This window comes from Lonchura striata, chromosome 1 (assembly GCF_050655825.1).
Source record: "Lonchura striata isolate lonStrDom1 chromosome 1, ASM5065582v1, whole genome shotgun sequence".
In the NCBI taxonomy this organism is placed as follows: Eukaryota; Metazoa; Chordata; class Aves; order Passeriformes; family Estrildidae; genus Lonchura; species Lonchura striata.
The window spans coordinates 88,406,174-88,431,166 of NC_140703.1; the positions used below are offsets into that span (position 1 = coordinate 88,406,174).

A 24,993-nucleotide genomic window follows, 5' to 3' on the forward strand; every position below is an offset into this window, starting at 1 on the left:
AAGTCTGAAAGCTCAGAAATTAAAGTAGATTTTTTTTGAGAAGTCCATATATGTGAAAATAGGGGAAAGACAAGCCTAAATTCCCCAAATAGTGGTAACACTTCTCAGGGATGTGCTATGTCAATCAACTGTGATGCATTTGCTACTACCCAAGTATCTGCTTGGATTGTGCAAGTAAATAAAAAAGAAGACAGGGGTAACATCCTAGGCTGATTGAAACCAGTGGTTAAACTCTCACTGACTTCAGTGAAGGCAGTTTTCATCCCAGGTACAGGAAAATTTGTAGCAATGGTTCCTCAGTCTCTTTTTCTTAAATGGTAGTTTTGAGGGATTGTCTTCTGAATCTTTTTACTTATTTCTCATCATGTTCTAATATAGCTTCTACTCCATTTATAATGTCTTTCTTCGCACAATTTATTTTCTTCATTAATTTTTTTTTCCCTTAATCCCTTTCACCTTTGTGTTCGTTTTGTTTTCTGACATGCTCTCCGCTGCCTCTCTCTGTTTTTGTTTTCTCCCACCCCTGTGCAGTGTGCCACCCCTAAGCTGTGTGAAGGAGATGCACCACATCTCCTTCACACAGCTCCTCGTGCTGACACCAGCCCTGCCCGGGCTCCGTGGCCAGGGGGAGAGAAGTGAGCCTGACCTCCTGCCTTGCAGGGAGCAACAGGCAGCTCCTAGGGAGGCTGTGAGACTGTGTTTGTGTGCAAGCCTGAGTGTGTGCACACCTGTGAGAGACAGCTGTGATGTTACAACAGCCCTGATTATTTGTGACTGCTGGGTATTTAACCATTCTCTTGCAAGCATGCTGGAATGCATTTGCCTGGAGGCAAACAGAGCTTGGTGGCCAGGCTTGAGCAGAACCAAGACTCAGGCACAGTGTCTGGATGCAGCAAGGGCTCTCTGCAGCAGGAAGAAAACTGCACAGCCTGGAAGGCTTATGAGAGGCAGGGAGAAGCAAAATCCAGCCTGGAAATGTTGGAGCTAATCCTTCCTTATGCCTCAAGTTAGCCAACACCGCTGAATTGATTGCAGTAGGATACATTCCCACGCCACTCAAAACAGATGTTCATACAGTAATTCTACTTCACAAGGGGAGAAAAGTTCTAATAAAATATGTCAAGAAGATGGGGTTAAGTATGTTACATCAGACAGAGAAAGAAATCTTGGGAAAAAAAAGTGGTATGAGTGGAAAAGGGCAGGCTTTGGAGATTTACCAAGTTAAAACTTAGTTTAGTCACAGCATCCACATGAAGAGACAAGGAAGATGCCCTTACACTTTAAATTTAATTTCCTGTCTGTTTTGGAGTTTTGCTACTAAGGAGCATGCAGATCGAAGTGCCATGCTCAAATGTCCCCAAATTTTGTGCATGTCCAAGATCCAAGCAGATCTCTAACTTTTTTCACTGTCATTTATAGTTGTGGCATTCAAATTTAGAGCTTGATCCAGCCTGCCAGCCTTAGAATCTGATTTTGTAAGATAGGCAGTGATGTGAGCCAAGTTGGCAGGACAAGACTGAGCTCTTATTTTGTTTCATCTGACAGTTTCAGTGAGGCAATCTTGGTCTTCTTGTCATGCCTTGTGGAAGTGCATATTTAGATGTCATGGAGATTTTAAAATCAGAGCTGGCAAACCACAAAAAAACCTTGGCTCAGCTGGCTTAAATCTTACTCTGGATTCTAGTTAAGTTGGATACCAAAAGAATTGCTTCTCTAATACACAGGAAATAATGGACTTACCCAAGTTAAGTAAGGCTGTTACAGCACTTAGTCCTCTCGTCTAAAAGCACACTCACATTATAGTGACAGGAGGCTGAACAGAGCACTTGGATTAAGTAAAAAAAACCAAAAACTACCTGAAGTTTCAGCCATTCCTTTACCCAAAACTTAATTTTTTCCACTTTTGCTTATCTCTGATTTGTGCAGTTTTGGTTGCAGTCAGACTCATGTGTAGCCAGACTTCATCAAATAAATTTTCTGTGCTCAGTGGAGTGAAAAACTTCTCATCAGAAAGATATTTTTCTCCAAGTTTATCAAGGCACTTTTTTGAGAGAAATTCATTTGCAGAAATGATGCAGGTTCTGCACTTTTTCTCTAAACCTGAGTGTTTTCATCTTCTTTTTCACTCATTTTCCTTTCTGATCAAGCATCAAGTATTGCACTGATGAAGAGGTGAATAAAAGGGAATAAAACACTAAAATTACATAATGTGGTTAAAATATTTGGACATGGCATATGTGAACGCAATTAGCACTGTCTAAAAATGGTTCTAATAATGAACAGAGCTATGCAATGTTGTGTTGCAATTTGCCCAATAAAACTTCTCTCTAGATATTCCTGCCTTGGTGCTCTGCTCAGTTCATCTTTGACTTTGGAAAGTGCTATCCTAACATGCTTACAGAAAGAAAGCTTCACTCCTTTATCAATTTGTTTCAGAATTCATTACAGACAGCTTCAAATTAGCTGAAATATTTCATTTCATATGCAGAATTAATGTTTATAATGACTCTACTAAAAATCATTTCTTCTGGGTGACTAGATGTGTGACTGTTAATTTCAGGATGATTTTCCTCTTTTTGTTGCTTGTCACTCCATATCCAGAAGTGAAAGGGAAAAGTCCCACACCAATTGCCATCGAGCACATAGATGGACTTTTGTCCTGTTGCAATGTTGTGACAGATTTGGCTTGTCCTAAATGCCTGTGCTGCTGAGAGTTCTACCAGAAAGATGCATTTCCAGCAATGCCCTGGTAACCCTCAACGCATACAGGATGGGAACAAAACGTAGGCATGTGTGTTCCCACGGGAGCTACAAGTGTAACTCCAATCAGCATCAGTTTTTATGGCTTGACCATGACCAGGGTGATGCTGAAGCAAGGACAAGACCCCCAGGGCCAGCAGCCCACCCCGACTGTCCCTGGGCTGCCGTGGGTGGGAGGCAACCCCAAGATGCCCAGGAAGGCGCCAGGCTGGGTGGGCTTCCATCACCCTATGGGGCTTGAGTGGCGAGCCAGATCAGGCTGACAAGATTTTTCTTTTACTGTGCTAAAGCTGTGAACTTTCTGGGGCTGCTCTTCCCCTGAGGTCTCCTGTGAAATGACAAGGCTTTCTGTTTGCCTTGGCTCGCCTGTGGAGGGGCTGGTTTCGCTGACACCACTCACTCCCTGCCGGGCCAGTCTGTCCTTGTCCTCTGTTGAGGAAGGTGGCCACTTGAAGGCAAATGCTGCCTGATCTCTTCCTTCAGTGCAGGACACATGAGCAAAATGAAGGAACTTGAGAGGATTGATTGCTGCCTCCCTGTGCACTCTGCGAGGGGGGCATCTTGAGCCCCTGTGGTTATTTGCCACCTCAGGAGAATAGTCATACTATTTTTTTATTTGAAAAGAAAAATCTTGTGTCTTTCCTTTTGAGATCAGCCAGGTCTACAGTGCAGAGCCATGTCCCTGGGAGTGTGTTCTGATTGCTTCTTCAACTTCTGTTTATACAATTTTAGAAAATTTTGGCAGGAATCAAGAGCACATACCAGGGTGTTGGCTTTTATGAACCTCATGGGATGTGAAAGTCAAGCTGACTCGATGAACTTTGGTTACATATTCCAGACAAGTACAATGACTCTATTTATTCAGACTTGGCAGCCAGAATGCAGATTGACTCTGTGGGTAATAAATTTTCACAGCCACAAAACTTCAGCGGCAACCAACCTGATCCTGTGCAAAAAAAAATGCATATGAGGAAGCAGACTTGGGTTGCAAAAATATGTTAGATTATTATTCCATGTATGTGTACCAGTCGGTTAATTTATTTGGCTATTGATTGACATGAATTGCACAAATGATGCCAGGGATCTTTCTCCCCTTAAAGGAATTATTTTCTATTACAAAATGTTCATGTTGTAAAAGGACAAGTGAGGGGGGGAAAAAAGAATTGTTCACATTACAATTGACAATCTCCTTTTAATATTTCACCCAAGACTGATTTAAGTTATCCAGTGACCTCTATGGAGAAGAGCAGGGTATTATAATGGGGACTGTTTCATGTGCTGTGCCACACTTCAAAGAACCAAAAGGCAATAACCACTACAATTCAGTAGTCTGAACAATCTTAAGTACAATTTTGACATCTTCATGCTACAAAGCTTCAGATGCTTTCTGGGAGAGATGATGATGAAATTATTACTCTATGTGTTATAAATCAGAATGAATTGGATCTTTAACTTGCAGATTTATGTTAACTACCTTGGTATCTGCTAATTGCATGCTCTTCAGATATTGATTGAGGATTAAAAAGTATATTTTCTTCAATCTGTGTGGTGTAAAATATGCCAACAGGAAATTTTCTCTTTGCATATTAGATCCTATGATCATTGCCTGTAAAATTGAAACGATCAGTTTAAATGGATAAACTATGCTCATTAAAGAGGAAAAATACATTTATGTAATTAAAATTATGAGACTAATATGTGTGGATAATATAATTACTGTGGGTGCACATGTACTCAGCTGAAAGCCAGCCTCTTTGGCTTCTCATGGGTCTGTGAATCTCACTACCTTAATTGCTGGTGTTGAGGGAAGGGTTGGGAATGCTTTGCTCACTGCAGTCTCAAAGCTTTTAATCATGCCTCAGTCTTGCATTTGGCGTCCCTCACCCATGGCTCACATTCCTTGGTTTGGTCACAGCCCTGGGAGCACAGAAGCACCTGTCCCCCTTTGCACAACTTCCCATTTTCTGCTTGGCAATTTCAGACTTAAATGCAAAATCTCCTCCAAAGTTTTCAAAGTTTTTCCTCTAAACTTCCCCATTTAGAAATCATCAAAATTAAAATCTTGCCAGCTTGTGTATAGCTCACCTTCAGCTCTTTGAGGAGCTGGACTACCTGAATGAGTCTAACTGCTCAAAGGTTAATTTATTACATGAGGAATATCTGGGAATCTCTCATGTACTGCTCCTATCTATTAATCTCTGATTTTTAAATCTTTTTTCCTTTCCCGTTTCTGAGCTCAGGAAAGATGAGATTAAAGAGCATCTGAGTTAGGAAGTAAAAGGAAACGAGTTCTGCTGACATTTAAACACAGTGCCATCTGAGCAGTTATTGGAAGAGAGAGTCTGTGTTACTCTTTTTTTGTCTATTTCCTGCAAGGTGGATGGAAAGGTAGTGTTTTGTTTTTTCAGCAGGTATATTTATTTAGGATTGTTCATTAAGCAAACCTAGGGGTCTCAGCTAAGGCTCTACAAAGCATTTCATACAGCAGGAGCCAGACTATGCCTCTGGGAGATTTTTGTCTGTAGAGCCAAGTTAGGAAAAAAATTGTGACGAGGAAAGGGGATCAAATAAATAAGTAATTTCCAAAGTCTGTTCATGCTAGGGCCTGTGATGATTAGAAGTGAGTCATGGGATCTCAGCCCTGCTCTTTGCTGCGTGGGTGGTGAGCTCTGTCCTGGCTCTGCAGAGCTTGCTGGAGTTCCGAGGTGAAGGACCCAGCCTGTATCAGCTGCATCTTGGAGCCCTGTGACTGAGCAGAGACCTGGCACAGCACATGAACACACAGAAGGTGTTAATAGTTACAAGTCAGTGCTAAACCAGAGGTCCATGTGTGTCTTCTCGATTGGCAGGACTTTTCCACAATCCCTTCTCTGCCTAAGCTACTTATGTTCTTTATGCACAATAAATACCTTCACATGTCCTTTTCTTCTTGCTATGAAGCAAGTCAGAATTTTTTCTCTCTGGGTCTCCCAGCCTGTTTCGCTCTAACATCCATTACTCAGGATTCTGTCCCCCTGCCTGAAGGACATCTCTCCTGGTCAGCAGCTTGTGCCTCCCCTATCACCAAGCCCCTGGCTGCAATATCATGGCATCTTGGTCTGCTTTTGCTCCTCTTCAGACATCCCTTCCATCCCTTTCTTTACTTTGTCCTATGCTGTCTGTGAGCTATATTTTAAACTATCTAGACAAGCAGGAAGAGTAATTAAATGTGAAGTGTTTCAGGATGAAATATGTTAAACAGAAAGAAATTGAATAAATATGTAAATAATAGAATCTATGTCTTGAATCTTAACACCAAGAAGCTCTGCTCAAAATAGATAAAACAATGGTTTAGTATAAATATTAAAAAGTTTTGATTTACCTGTTGTTTGGAATATATTGTAAAATAGGGACATCTAATAAAAAGAGTTAAAGAAAATCATGCCTATCCTATTAACCTAGAATTATTTGTCTAAGTTCCTGAATTTCAAAAGTCTAGATGTGGAATATTGCTGCCAGCTCCAGGACAGTGTAGGTGGATTGAGGCAAGAGATCTCTGAAGGTTGCTCTTGGGGAATGAGGTTTATTGGGGATGGAGAAAGGTCCTGCCTCAAGCTGCCAGATGCAGCACGTGGTGAGGCTTAAAGAGGTGGGGGAGGGAAGAGACAAAAGGATGCTCAAGGAGAGGGGAAATTCCAGGAGAGGGGAGGGAGTTCCAAGAGACTGCGTGGCCCCTCGAAGCCCCCTTTTCAAGGAAATTCAAGGTGGGCTGGAACAAGGCTTGGGCCAATGGGGTTACAGGCACTTGATGTTTTAGGGGAGGGACAGAGGTACATGGTGAGCTGTACATCTTTTGGGGGGTGAGATGGAACAGTCCACGTGACCCCAGGACCCATCTGTAGGCAGGGGCGTTGTCCGGCTAGCTGGGAGAACTGTTCTCATCCTGGCTGTATTATTTATGGATAATCATGTTTATCTATCTTCTGCAACCTCTAGATATCCATCCAGCCTGCTCATCTAGGTACTCCAGTTACCCATGACTGAAATAATCACATTTGAAGCTCACATGGCTTTGCCCCAGCCAGCAACAGTACTATGCAGCTGCTTGCCCACTCCCCTTGCCCCAGTGGGAGGGGAAGGAGAGGCAGGGGAAAAAAAGTAGTTCATAAGTAGATATAAGAGCCGTTTAACAGTTGAAATAAAAGAAATAAAATAATAATATTGTAAGAAAAAGAATTGCAATGAAAAGGGAGACAACAAAAAGACAGAAATAAGTTCCAAAGAAGGACAAGTGATGCAAAATACAATTGCTCAGCATCCACTGACTGATGCCCATCCCATTCCCAAGCAGTGTTTGGCACCTCCCAGCAAACTTCCCCCAGTTTATGTACTGGAAATGGTGTTCTGTGGAAGAAAAACCCCTTTGGCCAGTTTGGGGCAGCTGTCCTGGCCATGGGCTGCTCCAGCTTTTGGTGCACCTGCTCGCTGGTGGAGCAGGAGGCACTGAGAAGTCTTTGACTTGAGGTAAGCTCAGCAACAACTGAGACATCAAGGACTTATTAATGCCATACTCACACTGAATCAAACCACAGCACTGTACCAGCTACTAGGAAGAAAACTGACTCTATCCCAGCCAAACCAGGAGAGAAAACCACATATCTGTGAGATGCAACCAGGAGCAGTATTACCCTCATATACTCTGGTGAAGGCATGGGTCGTGCATTTTAAGGAAAGAAGGAAGGGAAGGGGGTCTCGGCCTCTTATTCCCAACCAAATCATCCAAGCCAGGATACTGAGAATGAGAGAACACAGCATAGCACTGCTTGGCAACAAGGCAATCAGCTGGTCATGGGAAAGTCAAGCTCCAGCCCTATTCTACTGAGTCATTAACTATTTAGACAAAACACTACAATATTTTAAGGAAAAACTGGGAGACAGTCCTACAGCCAACAAAACCCAGCTCCCCTGACACATGGAAAACATTGGATGGTGTATCTGCTGCCAGTCATGTAGTTTAGGGTGTTTAAAACAGAGCTGCTGTAATCACTTTGTTATGGAGTGAATCAAATGCACAGCCAAGGCTTTTTCTCAGTTTTCTTTAGTTTTCTTAGCAGGCATGGGCCATGCAGAGTCAGGACCAAAAATGTTCAGAGGAGAGGCCAGGGCTGGGGGGATGCCGGAGGCAGATAAGAGATAAGCAGCCCAGCAGCTAATCCCCAGGGCCAGCTCATGATTGCAAAGTTGGCCTGAACCCTTAATCCAGAATTCCTGTTTCTCCCCTCCTCGGCCACTCTTTAAAACAAAACAAATTCAAATCAGAAGGAAGTTGATACAAAAACCTTCTGGGTTGCATCAAGGTAATAAATCAAGAGCACTGCAGCCTGCTCCCTACCAATCCAGCAGTTAGCACACGCAGGCTGGCTCTGAGGAGCAACATCTGTTGCTCCAGTTACAGTACTGCCATATATTTTGATAACCTTTCTGTATATTTAGAAAAAGTATTAGCAAAATATTTGCAGTAGCTCAGTCTCAACATGAAAAATGCTTCAAGTGACATGTTACTTGTCTGGTTCTTACCTGGTCATTCTCCTCTTCATCACTGCTTAACTTGAGGTCATCTTCTAGCATTCTGGAAAGCAAGCAGAATGAATTATAACTAATCAAAATGCTATAGATTGGATATTTTCTCAGACTTACTGTAAATATTCAATAATGTAAACAGAAAGAAAATATATTTTCTCCCAGGAACTTTGTAGCTGTGACACTTTATATCTTATCCAGTTGCTATCAGCTAACATTTGAATTAATTTCTTACTATTGCTGCCTAAAAGAAAATGTTTTTTAGAGTAATAATGGATTTTGCAAAGATTTTTGTTATTACAATCACTGGCAAGAAAGTTTATATGCTAAAAATAATATATTTAATGGTAACAGGTCAGTAGTCTCCCTGAGAGAAAATTTTTTGTCCATTTGGCTTTGAGCTTACAAAACAGAAGTAGATGTTTACACTGGCAATACTGCAGCACAAAATAAGGTTCAGTGATGCTTCCCAAAGGCCACTTTTACTTTATTGCATATTTGATATAAAAATGACATTGACTGAAACAATTAAAACTAAAATATATTTTCTTGGTGCACAGGAGTATCCACAGGATTTCACCATCATGTAAATGTAGAAAATAAAGCATCTTTTCTAATAAGGGTTTCATCCCACCTTCCCATATCCTTTCCCCAACTGGATTAAGCTGGTTCACATAGAAAAGGAATCTGATTTTACCTCCACACTTTTTTTTTTTTACAATCTAAGATTAAGTAACCAGAAGCTAAAGGAGTTGAAGACATGCAAAGATTTTCCCCAGTGCTTGGAAAGTCTTAGAGAATAGGACCTATTTTTAAAAAGTGCCTCAGTAATAATAGTAGTAATTCAGAAAGTTGCTAATTTTTCTTGCACTCTGGGAAAAAAGAATCTGTAATTTCATCTCGGCTCCAGAAGAAAGCTTGGTGAGCAATTCAAACACATCCTGTGCCGTGGGTGGTCCCCGGAGTGTAAGTATTGCAAGAAGACATATGTAGTAATTTCAAACCACCTCCTTGTACTTGTGCCTAGATCTTCCAGGAGCGTGCCTGAAAAGCATGACTCTTACATGGGCTGCATGGTGTGCTGTGTCTGAAAAGAGCACAGAGCCTCACCACGCTCTGCTCAGCTCCTCGCTGTACGCACAGTCCCTGCCTGTTGCTGCTGTCACAGCTGCTTCCCTCTTTCCCCACGGCACCTTCAGGGAACGTAGGTGTATAAGAACAGCACTGGAGGTCGGAGCAGAAATTCTTGCTAGTTCATCATCTTAAAGATTCTCCTCTTGCTTTTTTCCCACATTTCCTTCTACTTGTGCCAACATTTCTCCTCTGTAAAATCAACGTATCAAACTCAGCAGAATCTCTTGGCAATGCAGACACCTCGAATATATAGGACTCTATATATTGAGTTGGAGGGACTTGACAATCTCCCAGCAGGACTTGCCTATTTTTTATCTCAAAGTATGTCCATTGTCAGGAAAGAGCTCTCTCTGCCTTCTCCTTTTGATGGATGTATCAACACAGGCACTGAGCCGGCTAACAAGCCCTGTTGAGAAGTGGGCAAACAGGACAGGTGTGATAACACAGGACACAACTCCTGAGAGATAAACCACGTCACAGAGGCAGAACTTCCTGTAAACACCACAAGATCCACACTGGCCTTGGATCCCGTCACTTACAGGGTTCCAAACAATCTTATAATTGTTCATTCATTTAATTTGATCTGTTCAGGCCATCCCTCATAAAACAGCACATGAAAATAGAAAGTTCAGATCTGAGATTTGGCACCTATGTGATGAAATCTGCAGTGCTAGTGATTTAACCAGGAAGTGGTATGCTTTTGTGAAAAGAACTCCCAGGGTGTCACCTCTTACTCTTCCTTGAGCGCGTGAATTTCTGCTACTGATGTGGTAGCTAAGTACATTTACTTTAGGTTTAGCAATTTAGTTCTTCTCCTAAATGCAAGCTGAAAAATCAAAAGCATATAATGAAACATTCTAGATACCTCTGTGTATTTATCACTATCCTGGATTTTTGTATTAACATATAAAAAGTGTTTTGTAAGCTTGTCATTTGAACCAACTAGGATATTTAGAAGCCTTCAGGCTGTGTGGCAGTGTGAGACAAGGACTACGATCCAGTACCACCCAGACAAAAGGAACAACAGACGGCAGCACTGATCCTTCAAACTCTCCTTGCTTGTACATCTTAGACCATCTTTATTTTCCCTGTCTGCTTTTCATTTCAGAAGTGCTGCTTTCCAAGAAAAGCACTGCCTGCCTGGGGCTCGTGGCCCCTTTTGGAACTATCATCATACTACAAACATGCTCCTAACACTGGGGATAGGAAAAAGACCAAGTCATCATCAAATGCTCACTTGCTTGCCATTTTTTCCCCCAGAGCAGGATCTGGCTGATACAAGGATGTATCAGGTTGCCAGTGCACAGGTCTACCTTGTAAAGCAGGAGCTGTGCAGGTATAACCTCTGTGCCTGAAAGTCTTCCCTGGCTCCCAGACAGCCTTCACCCTCAGCCCTAATCCACAAAGCCATAGCCAGAGCAGGACACACTGTCACCTGGCTTGGGCAGAGAGGCTCCCTGGCCACCAGGGCAGCTCTCACCGCCCTGGCTGAAGCATACCCAGGGTGAAGAGGACATGTTTATGTTACAGGGATTCCATGTTGCAAGTGTCTTAAGTAAGGTATATCAATTTTGAGTATGGATGCTTTTGAGGAATGTTTCTCCTAAACAGCTCATTTCCATCATGAAAACAATGGTGGTTGAAAGAAAAATTCTACAACTGGACAAGAAGACCCCACTTGAAGAGAATGAGAATAGAAGTAAAATACTTTAAGCTCACAAGAGGTATTACATTAAATTGTAATTTATCTCAAAAGCACTTTGACACAGAATGAGCTTTAGTACACCCTGTTAGCAGAGCACTTCAGACCATGTTTAAAACAACCCTTGTTTGGGATGGGATTTCTTTAAATACTCTGGCAAATTTTGTGTAAGGATGGGGACACAAGCACGGACAAGCTCATATGTAAACGCAGCCTTTATACTTTTTTCAGAACATGCAAAATTCAGGCCAGAAAGTGACATCATCCATGGGCTTTCAGATTCTTTAAAATGAATCTGAATTTGATGTATTCAGGCACTGGTAAAGAGGTAAGCAAATACAACCTTGTAAACAAAAGCCAGAAAAATGAAGTGGTACTCTGAAAAATACACAGCACCACTTAGTGCTTCTGCACTTGAAAAGGGCACATATGGTCAGGAAGTCACTTTGCAGAACCTAATTATACGTTTTAGTGAAAGCTCTGTGAGGTCGTGGAGGCATCGAGGGGTGGGCTCAGGCAGGAGTGCTCACTGCTCTCTAATTAATGCATTTGTTCCTTTCTCTACAAAGAATGTGACAGGTAGAGACACAATGAAAGGAAAGGAGGATGGGTTTGGGATATTGAGAAATGCCTCAGCAAGCCAGCTGGTTTCATTCTCCAGTAAGCAAGGGGCTGCAGCCTGGGGTGGTGGGCCACTCAGTTACAGGGGAAAAGGAGGGGGTGTGCAGGCTTACTTACACCAAGAGAAAAATACAAAGTGGTCTAGAGGGCACTGATAAGCAACATGTGACTATGTGTCCAAATTTCCTACCCAGATTACTAGAAACCATGACCTGCTTTAATGTGAGGGCTATTCACTCCATTGGTTTCAGAAGGGTACTGGGGCTGGGGCAGCCATGTGGTGGACTGCAGAGAGACCTGTGGGACTCTTGCTCATCCCAACATGTCAAGGGGCCAGGAGTTGCTCCTGATCAAAATTACAGGGGATTTGGGATAAGAGTTCATCACAGGCTTCCAGGGAACCACCTTGCTCAAATGGAATAGTTGAGAATTGCAACTCCACTGTTTTGCTTGGCTGCCTTTTCTCCTGATCTGTCACTGCAGAAAAGCTAAGTCCAAACAAGTGTTATCTTCAGCCCCAGCTGAGCGCAGGGAGTAGCAGGAAGACATTGTTTCTCCTCTGGGAACTAATATCCAAGTAACAACAAGTTTCTAGTGTGAGGGTAGAGTCAGACCTTATGTCAGTGACTTCTGACAGAGCTGGAAGATTCTCCTTCTGAGAAGAAGGAGCTGCTGGGGAAGGAGATGCCAATGCAGCAGTTTCTGGAGGAGGCTGTCCTCAAGAGCCAGCTGACAATCTGTTGTTACTTCTGACATATGGAGCCACTCTGAGGTGCTTCCAGCATAGCCCTGCTTGAGGGATATCTATTTTCTTCCACAGTGAAGACATGCCTGAATCCTGGAATCATCCTTCACACCTGCTGGTGCACATGAAAGAAGCAGCAGGCACCACACCTTGTATTTCCTTTTAACCTCTGATAAATTTCACATTCCTTGGCCTAATTTTTCTTTCCTTCTCCCTGCAAATTATGAAAGGTTCTCTTTTGGCATCTCAAGAGAGGTTATATAAATGAGGGACAAAACTCTATGTCCCTCTGGTGGTCTAAGCTACTATACAAGTCATTCTTCATGATAATTTTGATAATTGTAATGACCAGAAAAAAAAATCAAGAAGGCAAGGGAAAAGTATTGATAGCAATTAAATCATTAACACTAATACTTTAGGAGAGAGCATGCCAATGGTTTGTGAGGCCAGGGCACAAATACATGTATATTGCAACTGTCATTTAAATAAACTCAGAAGTTGCTGTCCTTGTAATCTGTAAAATATTTTGTACATGTGTTAATCTGATCAAGTATATTGTTCCAGTTTAATTCTAGACAGCATCTCAGTCAGAATACCGTGGGTATTATGGACTTCTATGATTTCAGATCCTTATGTAGGAAAGGAACTTCAGTAGTGGAAAAATGCTTTGATTTTATCTGAAGAGGAACCCCACTAAGAAAAGAGTTGTAATGAAATACCAAAATCAAATAACTAAGTGCTCATTCAAGTTTAGGCTACCACAATGTTTCATTCTGAATGCTTTTGAAAAATTAACTTATTTTCAATGTACCTTCTTGGCATTTTATTTTCTTTCCCATAAATGCATACTGACCTTTCAAGAACTGGACATTAGTTTTGATATTACAAAAAAACCAGAAAGAAAACAGGTATTATTCTAAGTAGCAGTATGCTAGAAGACTTTCAGACTGACCCCAGATGTTTAAAGTCACAACTGATGTGCTGATATAGGAGAAGAAAATTATTCCTTCACATTATAAAGAAAAACAAAACAAAACCTTCCCAGGGGCACAGCACAATGTAAGACCTTTAACTCTTGTCCCCAGCAAAATGAGAGAGAATGCAAGGTGGGAATTTGATGTTCTTACCCAGATTGTGCCCTTATGTTACTGGGATTGTTTCACCTATGAGTGCTCACGTACATAATATGACTTAAGCTCGGATAAGACAAATGTACCTTCAATTTCTGGCTGTCTTCCATTGCTTTCTAAAAGAGAAATCCTAGGAAAAATATGCCTGGTAAGAAGTACAGAGAATTCATAAGAAACAGATGAACATGTTTCATTTCTTAAAAGAAAAAAAAAAAAAAAAAAAAAAAAAAAAAAAGGAAAATGAAAATGAAAAGATAGAGAGAAGAAAAGGAAAACTAATGTTGTTGCTATAACCTTGGTTACTTGCACATAACAGATGGACAGTTATATTCACTACTTATCTACAGCCAAAATAGGTATTTCAAATAGCTTTATTTACTAATCCTAAATATAGGAGTGGCTGGTTTTATACAGTAGTAATTTTTAATTAATAAGATTCTGATTGCTGAAATTATTTTTCACTCTAGTGCTATAACTGATGCAAATGTTTCACTTTGGAAAAGCTCATGCATTTATATTATCTGAAAAGAGTAGTATTTAATTTTGTTTTATACAAAATAAAGTCAAAAGCTTATGGATTAAGGTAAACAGTGAGATCAAGAGGATATTTTATAAGTGCTGTAACAGAGCTTTCAGCAGGATTGTAAGACCTCTGCAAGCACTGCTTGCAGCATCTAAAATTCATTCCGAATATATGATGTTTAAGTTGTAAAATTCCCCTAACAAACAGTTTGTGCAAGTTCTGCTACACAGAAACATGCAGGAAAACATGATTATATGGAATACCATCAAATCTAATTAAAAACAGAGGGAGAAAGCCAGTAAAATCAGGCTGGTGAAATATTAATGTACTTAATGCTGGAATGAAGCCTATATATCAATGTGAGATTTAATTCCAGAGCGTAGAATTTAAATGCCTGAAAAACGGACTTAGTCTACAGAAATAGAATTAGCAATTCCAATAAAAAATAGATACTCTGAAGGAAAAGTTTTCTGTCCTTGGCTTGAATCCATCTAGACTGGTCTGCACTGCTCTTCAAAACCATTTAGACCAGCTAAATATTCTGCTAAATTCCCATTACACTGATGGTCTCATTAGAAATGCAAGGCAGCCCTCTCCAAGGGATACAGCCATCACTCTCTCTTAGGAGCAGAAGCTGAAATAAGGTTTCTTCTGCAGCAGCTGCCCCTGTGAGCAACTGTGTTTGCCCTGGTGATGTTTTTCCCCTACAAAGAAAGGGACAACAAATGCAATTGAATCATACACTGAATTTTTTAAGTCCTTGTCAGGGTGGTGAGAAAGTGCCCCACAGAGCACAGCACTTCCTGAGAGTGATGTTTGGGCAGAAGGACCCAGAATACCTCTTTAAAAATAAGAGAGATTCAGGAAAGCAAGGAAACAAACCCCTGTGAGGCCACTCCCTGAGCAAGGAGGCCACCAAAAAAATGCACAAATACTCAGAAAAAGGGAAGAGTGATGAGCTCTTATCAGCAGCTCACGCCTAAGCAGTCCAATCAGTCTGAGGGCTTGCCAAAGTTTCATGGCTAATCATGCTCTGTGTGACAGGAGGAAACACATTTGAGGAATAAGAGTTTTGAATGTGCTGCTCACAATTTTCTGATCTATTTCTTGCCTCCCTGCCCCTGCACCCCCAAAGCTTCTCTAGGTGTGATTAGCAGTTATTTACTAACCCTCTCCCTCTGATTTCTGAGCCACTGCTGATGCTGCCACCTAAAAAAATATTCATTTCAAATGTGAAATGAAGTAAGAGTGCATGAACTGCAGCACTGCCAATGTGTCAGCCATTGTGGCAGAAATCTTGGGGAATTTAATGTGTCTGAGACAGAGCTGCCACTGCCAAGTCTCCCTGCTGAATGTGCAGCATGTGATTTTGTATTCAGTGATTATTTCCTTTCAAATGATCTCTTACTGCCTAATCCCCAGCAGGACGAGCATCTGTCCTTATGCTGGAGTCATCATGAAGGTGAGGTTTACCCCACATTTCAAGGTACATCATGAATGACCCTCAGACCACTAGCTAGTGGTCTTCCAGCCAGTGCCTGCAGTGTGACATGGAAGATCTGAGGTGTATGGATACTTCTCTCTAGGGTAGCTGATTTTAAATAACTTATTGTCTCTAGACACTGTTCAGCCTCTTGTCTGGCAAACCTGCTTTTTCTCATGTATTAAAAAATATTTATTGACTCTAACATTATTACAGCTTTAATACTTCCAGCTAATCAGGGGTAATTGCTAGAATTTCTTCATTAATGTTGTTTTTATGTACGTTAAGAAACCCCATATTCTCATTGTCCTTGAGCTTTTGTCTAGTATCATCCATTCCTTTTATCCATATTCAGTATTTTACATTTTCTTTTTTAGACTGTTATATGTCATATATATGTATTCACATTACATATATTTTAAATTTCATGTCTATTGCAAAAATTGCTTTTTCTTTTTAATTACTACTTTTACTTGACCACTGAAGCTGAACTAGCTTTCAGTAAAGTTTTTTTTGTCTTGATTGTGGAAATGCAGCTTTTTGCTAACCTAACAAACTGCTTAAAAAATTTCAAGCTGCCTTGTTTCTCACCTTTTCTACCTCATCAATTTATGGTCAAATATTTTTTATGCTTTGGGACACCTGCCTTTCCTTATTGGGACTGTCCTTTATTTGTCTAGCTTGGACATAATAAAACCATGGCCTGGTACACAGGCAACCATGTGCTTCCCATCCACTAACCAATTTATCTTTATTCAAAGGAGGGGTGAGAATGTCTGGTGAAACCTCATCAGTGCTAGAAAAGTGCCACAAAGACCATCTACAATCTTCACTTGCAGTCTGTGTGGACCTCTGGTGCTACTTTCCAAACTAAGATTTCTGCAATCCAGCTGATAAACCTGCCTTTCCTTTACAGATTGATGCTGATGGAGCACCTACATCCCCTCTTGTAACTGGAGATGATACTCAGTTGATATTCTGTCTCTGGGATAAATAAGAAGTTTGTTGGACATCCTGAGCTGGGGTTTTCCATGTCAAGACAGGCTAGAGGAGGAAGGGAACAATTCCCAAAGACACATGGCTGACTGGCTGATACAGAGAGGCTATTGCAGAATATATGAATGGCACAGGAACATATGGGAACTATACTTCCTCCATTCCCTCAGCAGCACCAGCCAGTAGAAGCACATCTGTGAAAGACACACCAGGACCCCCGAAGTTTTCAGCATTTCCTTTCAAATACTTTGCCTAGCCATTTCCTGGAAAGTCACTAAATGTATTTTACTCAGTCCCGTCTGCAATACTTATAGCTTCATTTAGTTTTAATATAGTTATAAATGGGCTGTAGCGGCCTGCTTTTTTTAATAACTAAGTAAATGAAACCCTGTCTGTAATAATAAATGAACCATCCATCTGGGAGGCCTCCAGTAAAAATTTCAACAGGTATTTATTGCTCCTTTATGTAAACAGTACTCTGGACAATACAAGTGATTATACTCTCTGTCAGCCTTGTCAGAAAGGAGACAGTAGAGTTTTGGATGAAGTTCCATAGCATACAGACTGAATTTAGTGGTTTATTTGACTAGATGGAGAAAAAATTATTAAAACAAGAAAATAAACAGACAAGAATCCAGTTGGCTACTGTGAAAGGAAGCATACAATTTTATTTAAAGATATGGGCTGTGAGGATAATCTATAAAAAATTGACAGGTCTGTAGTGCTACAGACTTCTCACAACTCCAGATGCTACACAGAAAGCTCCCTAAACAACCCCACCCCCTCAAAAGTGGAAGGAGTTTCACTGTAAAATCAACACTTTACAGAGACTTTAAAAATATATCATTCCCTTATAGGTTCACACAGTATGGAAGAGCAGTACCTTGGGAGAATCTCCAACTGGAGTGCAAGAGACTGAAAATCATGCTTTCAGTCCCTGAGGGTCATCTCTTTCATTCATGGACACTGTTCACACTCTGGAAAGGGCAAAAGCATGACTCTTTTCAAGTAATGAAATTTTAATTTAAGAAAATCTCACTGCAAAAATCATCTTCATACCACTGTTATATTCTGGCTCCTAATTACATGCCATTACATTCCACTATTGTTGGAATAATACAATGTCAGAATAAATTGTCAAATAACTATTTCACTGTGTGGAAAGAGGGTGGGGAAAAGAAAGAAACAAAAGCAGAAAGACCTGAAAGCTCACATATGGCCAAGGTGATGTACCATGGTGAGGAGTGAGCTGTAGAGAGTTCTGTGCGTTAAACATGCAGGGCCATCATGACTTTTGTCAAAATTTCCAGCCCTCAAATTTCTGTGGAAATGGGCTTAAACCTCTCCCATGAGCAGATTTCTCAGAGCCCTTAATTTTCAGCCAAGATAGGCACAGGGAAAAATGCATTTTTTTTTTTTCCTTCCAAGGCAGACTGTAAAAGGAAAGCAAAGCTCTCTGCCCAATACTAGGCAGATTCTGCCCCATGGGGCAGATGGGTTGCTGCTCCTTGGGAATCCTGCACCCTGCATGCTTGCTCAGACAGAGGGAATGCACTGCTCCTGAAGCTACATCCATGGCCAGGGTGTTTCCAACAGGGTTACAGGGTTGCTTAGCTTATCAAGATTAATTGATTAGGAGCTTGTACATTAGTAATAGTACTCTCTATTCCTCTCTTCTTTTGATATGTTGGGGAAAAGATAATCCCAACAAAGCAGAGATCTCTGAACTGAGAGTAGTCCCACCAAAATACAGGAATGCTCAGCTTGCTTAAGGATGGGCTGAATGAAGAAGGGAGGGAGGGAAGGGGCTGCGAAGGGTGCTCCAGGACTTGGGGCACAAGTTCTGCAGGGACAGGTAAGATGGAGGCTGGCACTGGCACCTGGGGCAAGTTCAGGGACATGAACTTTGCTGCTGAGGGAAGACAACATGTGCAACCTGCAGTGTCAGATAATCCCTTTGCTTCCCACAGAGCAGCCAGGAAGGGCTGGTTGCTCATGTAGGGTCCCATTAATTCAAACTGAGCTCTGCAGCTCTGGTGGAGGTGTGGGAGGGGTTTTTTGCTCAGCTGCCCTGGGGTCTGATGTCACCAAGTGCTTCTAGCCTGCTTGTTTCACTTTGAGATAACCCCTTCTACGATGCAAAATTGGCTATTCCTCTTTCTTAGAAATAATCTCCTTTGGACATAGCAACAGCAAAAATAATCAGCTGAGGGCTGCTCCTTGGATGAGAGGAGTTTTATTCCCAGCATTCAGATGCACATGCTGTGCAGAATTACACCACCTGCACTCCAATATATTTGTATTAAAAAAAAAAAAAAAAAGAAAAGAAAAAGTCTTTTTTCTTAGAAATACTCTTTGGAAAAAATTATTAATTTAGCTCTCAAACAGTAAACCACACTATATCTCCTTTCTAATGTCTCTTTTTAAATATACACCAGGGAACAACTCTCATAACTCACTTGAAACACACTATCTTATGAGTTATAGGTCAGTCTTCCATGCTCAGAGTGTATGTTGCACTTCCACACAACCTTATGAATTTTCCATCCCTCATAATTCATATCATGTCAGAATATCTATTACAAACCCTTGTTTGCAAGAAGCACTTCTATTTTATCCTTTCCTTTTATCACTGCTCTTAAATTTTCTTCTGGACACCAGCTTGGCATACTGGCAGTATCATGCTGGCAGTTTCTGAGAAAAAATCAGTCAAAAATCCTATGTCAGGATTGTAATGTCACTTGCAAATATTCTTTTTTAACTAATAGGAATAGTGCATAAAAACGAATTAATCACAACTATATTCTGATTGCCAACTTCTACCACCCAGCAGCAAACTACCACAACCATCTCATAAAAAATATTCATTTGGAAGTCTAAATGATGTCTGATAATGGTTTCTGCCATCCTAAAGCTTTGGAAATGTTGAATCATCTTGAAAAAAAAGTTAACAATAATTTTTCACAAAGGCTCAAACATGGACAAGACTAACTAGAGTCTTGTGTGAGGGACTCAGAGATGAAGGGAATTTTCTAACACAGTTTAACCATCAGGAACAGTGTGAGGACCAGCCAAAATGTTTAGCAATTGCTAGCTTTGAGCAATGTTTTTTTATAAATAACTAAAGAAGTCTAAATTCTATATAAAATTATAAATCTCAACATTTATGAAATGCTGTGCTTTTGTTTCCTTCTTTCAAAAACATTACTTTGAAATATGCTTGTATCTAGTACTGTAACAGGGCTCCCCAAGCGCTATCAGGAGTAAGGTAACCTAAATGAAATTATTAGCCCTGAATGTAGTTCTTTTTCATTTTGCTGAGAAAATTAACAAAAGTATTTTTGTTTTCAGCTGCCCCACATAGTTTTTATTGAACTAAGCAAAATATCAATTACCCATGCTGATTCAGAAGCTAATTTAATCCCATTTGTAAAGTTCTAAACCTAGATTTGTTTTGAGTTTCATATGAGTCTACAATACTTACTGGCTTCTTTCATTTTTTCCCTCTCATTGGCAGTTAATTGAAACTTTTAGTGAAATATTTTTTTCTGTCATCAGTTGTCAGATTGACATTAATAGATGCAAATATCCTCAGCAGTGTCATGAACAAGTGTTGCAATGAATTGAGCATACAGGAGATGGATTCTCAGATTGCTACATGACTGAAATGGAAGGATTTATGTTGCTGGCTTTTAGTTTTGTTTGTTTGTTTTATTGAATCAGACAGGAATAAAGAGCACTTGCTTAAATCTACTCCATTATATAGCTGGTTGTTTGGTTTGTATGTTTGACATTTATGATTATCTGATACTGAGTTCCCAGGAAAAGAATTCTATGTAGGCCCAACAGGACCTACCTATGGCCTCCACCTTTGAAAAAATGGCTTTAAGTACCACTTAACTTGCTATTACTTGATGGCAACTTGAGTCCAATCAAAACAATCACTATTATTTCAGAAGTATTTTTGGGTGTGGAAATAAAATATGCAGGAGTTAATATTGACAGATCTGTGGATAATTATCTGTTTGATATTTAAGTAAGAATAAACTCTACAGATAATCATACATTAATTTAGTACAACTGCAAATAGTTTGTGATCAAATGTGGTGTCTATATTGTGCAATTCATATTCAAAAAGTCATATATACAAGGAATGAAACTTGACTTTTGAAGAATTTAATTTAGTATTAACACTGTTATGGTCAAAAGTAGATCTCCTGAACTAAATGTATTGGGTTACTTTTATCATCAGTGTCACTCTAGTAAAACCAATTTCATCAGCAATTAATTTAGCTCACTATATTACCTTCAAGGCAAGTGATTTTTACTGATAAGAGAAAAAACTTCAGATGTATGTATTACATCAGGCACTTAAATATTTTTAGTGCTGATAACTGCAGAGATGGCTGATAAAAATAAGAAATAAAATAGGCAAAATGCAGGAGACTGACAATAAAGAGCTTTGAAATATGTAAATTACTTTCTAGAAGTTCTACAAACCCTTAGATTATCTCCAGCAGAGTGTTTATTAGTCTAAAGAAATCACTGTGTATTTTTCAGTGTACTATAGAAAGGTTTTTCCTGTTCCAAAAATGCAGCAACCAGCCTTCATTACATCTTTTTATAAATGTCTCGAAAGCTTCAAGTTTATTTGCAATTTAAAGGAGTGCCAAAGAAGAACAGGGAGTAAAAAAAGGTCTGTCAGAATTTTCTTAGTGATACTTTATCTCACTCTTCCATCTAGCTGAACACCAAGGCATGAGGACTTGTTCTCCTCACTACCAGGATCATTAACTAGAAAGAAACAGGATCCATCCTATCAAGACCAATTTGCTACTGGGCTTTATCCTATTGAACTGTTTTCTAGTGAGAGATCTCTGTGTAGGTACGTTTCCCAACACCCTGAAATGAAAAGTGAGCAAACCCACAATAATTCTCATTGAGTCAGAAAGAGGAAATAGAGGCAAAGAGATTCACTGCTTTTAAACAAAGTCACACTACACTGTTCAGCCAGATTCAGAGCTGGGAAGGGAACTGCAGGTCCTGCTGGGATAGGCACTGCCTCGGATGTGCCTGTGACCCAACATCTTTGGGTTGCTCTCTACTTCATCTTTGGAGCCTGTGCTAGGAGGAAATTTTAAGTGAAAGAAAGCCGAAGCCAAGGTGGGAAGGTGAAGAGGTGCAGAAACTGTACCTTCCTCCATATAACAATCTCTCTTCTATCAGAGCATAGCAGAGCTACTGGAACAGAGTATGTCAACACTCCAGAGCCCCTAATTCTCTGGCAAACAGGCATTCCTACCTGAGACAGAGCAAGCAGGTTTTATGTAAAGAATGCTTTTATTCATCTGCAAAATGCTGCAAATAAAAAATAAAATTGGACTGGACGATTTCAAGTTCTTCCAGAAAAACCCATAACATTTGACTTATTTTGGTATTTTACATCAAAATTTGATTGTTTTAAGCTACATGTGAGAGATCATTCATTCCTAACAAGGATTTGTTCCATTGCTTGTTTAGAGTAGGATTAAATAAACTTTTATCACACTGGGACTGTTAATTCTTGATGTTCTTTACTGCTACACTCATGCAGTTATTAACTCCTAAAGTCTTTGGTTTGGGCTGTAATCACTTTAGTTTTTGTGAGGTCTGAAACTGTACTGAGAAGTACCCTTTAAATACTCGTTTTTTTGGTGGAGATTTTCCCCCCATCCTTATAATACCTATGACAATTGGCCTGCTAATTATTATAATGTGATACTAAAAATACATTTCAGCAGTACGAAGGGGCAGCAGATAGATGCCTTCTTCAGCCCTTCCTGGGACCACTGGGATGTCACTGCAGCTGGGGTGATGGGCCCTGGCTGCCTGTCTGCTGGGGATGGCTCTTCTGCTGGGGATGCCTCAGGTTTAGGTTTTATATTTTTCAGATTCTGTACTGCTTTAGTGTGTACTTCTGGGCTTCATATTAGGGGATAGTAAACTCTCTTCACAGAGTAGGTAGGCAAAACAATTTCTTCTCTAGCTGGGGAAAAAAAACCAAATTATCCAAATTTCAGGCCCAAGAGCATAAACAGTGGACTGAAGAGAGGAAACAAGTAATTGGACAATTAGCTCCAATGTGCTTATGGACCAGAACTTATAAAAGTGTGAGACCCCGTGACCGGTTGTCCATTTTGTGACCATTTTGGGTTCATCTTGAGTGTAGCCCTGGTTGGGCTCTCATGCTGCCCAAGGTGTATCCATTGAGGCCTCTTAATAAATACCTATTTTATTCTCCAGCTCAGTCCAGTCTCTGTTCTAGGTCAACCTTCACAAGGCATCACCAGCACGGCTTTCTGTGGGGACCTGGCTCTGTCCCAGCCCAGCACTGCCACGTCTCTGTCACCCGCCAGGCAGGCAAGCACCCCTGAAATAAGCCAAATACAGCGCCATACTCGGGGGTGTCCCTTGTCACAGCGTGGGTGAAAATGAGCTTGGAAGGATGGCCATGCCCTCTGGGGTGCACTGGGATCTGGTGGCTCAGGAATGAGATGAGTGGTGCCAATAGCCTGCAGCACCTACCCATGCACAGGTCTTGGGGCTACTTCTGATGCAGATGAAACACCAAGCATGGAGACTTTGTCCCAGCTCTGAGGCTGACTAAGGGCGAAATGGAGACATGGGAGGGGTCCTTCCCCAACTGCTTGTGGCTCAGGGTCAGTCCCTGAGGAGTTCTGGGATGGCACTCAGGGCCAGGGCGAGGGACACTGTCACACATGCCCAGAGGAACCACACCAGGGGCTTAAAAATGTTGAAGACCTGGGCAAAAGCACACAGAAATGAGTGTCTAAGTATATAACAACAAACAAGGATATTTAGGACTGAAATCCAGGTCACAGCCCCATTTTAGGGGCTCAGGAAAACATGAGCATCTTTGCTCTGGCACCACTCCCAAGGTGTGAGTGCCCTCTGACACCCAACAGCAGGAAGAGTCAGGGAGCAGGTGCTGGCACACCCTGCAAAGCATCACTCCTGGGCACTGGAGTCACACCAGCCCTGAGCTGCTCTCCCTCCTCTGAGGACTGTGCTTCATCTGCTGTGCAAATATTGAACCCAAGGAAGGAATAAGGAGGAAGGTACTAGTGAGAATTCACTTTGTGGTTTTGGCTGGAGCATCTTCAATGCTCTTCAAAGATGGTGATGCTGCTGTATCACATTAGTTCCTTGGACAGGTAATGAATGAGAGCTGTATAATGTGAGCATTAGATCACCAACCTCAAAAAGACTTAGGGAAAAAAATCATAATACGCACTGAAAAATAAATAAATGCAGACTAGGACATAGAAATATTTATTTTCCGTAGAATGCTGATTAATGTTGCATCAAATCACAATAAAATAGCCCCCAAGGCTCATTTTCCTATTTGCAAAAGGGTAATAACAATTAGCTTTACCAGTGGTTGTAGCAGGCTTTGAGGGTGGTTGTGAGCTCAGAAGAAATATTAATGACCTGAAGAGGTCATTACTTTGGGGATATTCTCTTGGACTGGCACCAAATCTCCTCTGTCTCTACCTAACAAATCATATAGCAAAGAGTGAGCTTTCATCTACACTAGTTTCAGGCATATTTTAAATTACTTAAATTAGTGTAATTGCAAAATAATTTTATTCCACTGTTTTATAGCAGTTTTCCTGTTCTGTCAAAAGCAAGAGTGGCAAGCCCTTGAAGGACTGGAGGCTGCTGAGAGGATCATAATTTGTCACGACTTCTCAGTCCAGAGGACTCACCTCATCCCAGCTAACAGCCCATCACACAGAGCCACCATCCTGAGCCCCACCACAGGTGGGGCACCCCTGATTTACACCATGGGCACTTGGTCTGAGCACCTGATGAGGTGCTAACTATAGCAGGTCTGTGTGACATGACTATAGTCCTAGAGGTAATTTCCTACACCTTATTACCACATTATAACGGCCTCTTAACAACCAGGCTAATCAAGAATTAATGAGGCACTAAAACACTTCTAGGAACAATGAAGGATTTAAAAATTTCTCTTATGTGTTTTATTTAAAAAGCTATTAATTTAATAGTTACTGCCCTTACTTTGGAGTAATATAAAAAGTCTTGGTACTTATCAAATGTATCAGCTGAAAGGTTTTATTCATTTATCAGTTATTTACTTATGTGAGGCTGCACATAACCTAAAGAGAGTAGAATCAGATTTGGGTCCTGTCTGCCTCCCTCATGTAATTCTATTTGTCTGCTCAGATACTCCCCTGCTCTCACACGGTGAAGTACAACACCAAAACCAGAACAAAGTCAGCCTAAATTCACACTAAAATCCCCAAAAGGGGTTTT

General features: G+C 40.8%; 1 protein-coding gene across 6 annotated transcripts in view; it reads right to left on the reverse strand.

Annotated features, from left to right (window-relative positions):
- The window catches only part of AFF3 (ALF transcription elongation factor 3), a 325,295-nt gene that overhangs the window by 88,289 nt on the left and 212,013 nt on the right, over window positions 1-24,993 (reverse strand). For all 6 annotated transcript variants that reach the window (XM_085557459.1, XM_085557464.1, XM_085557452.1 and 3 more), the window contains one exon: window positions 8,317-8,368. In XM_085557459.1, the coding sequence (XP_085413585.1) occupies window positions 8,317-8,368 (52 nt within the window). The remainder of the gene's footprint in view (window positions 1-8,316; window positions 8,369-24,993) is intronic.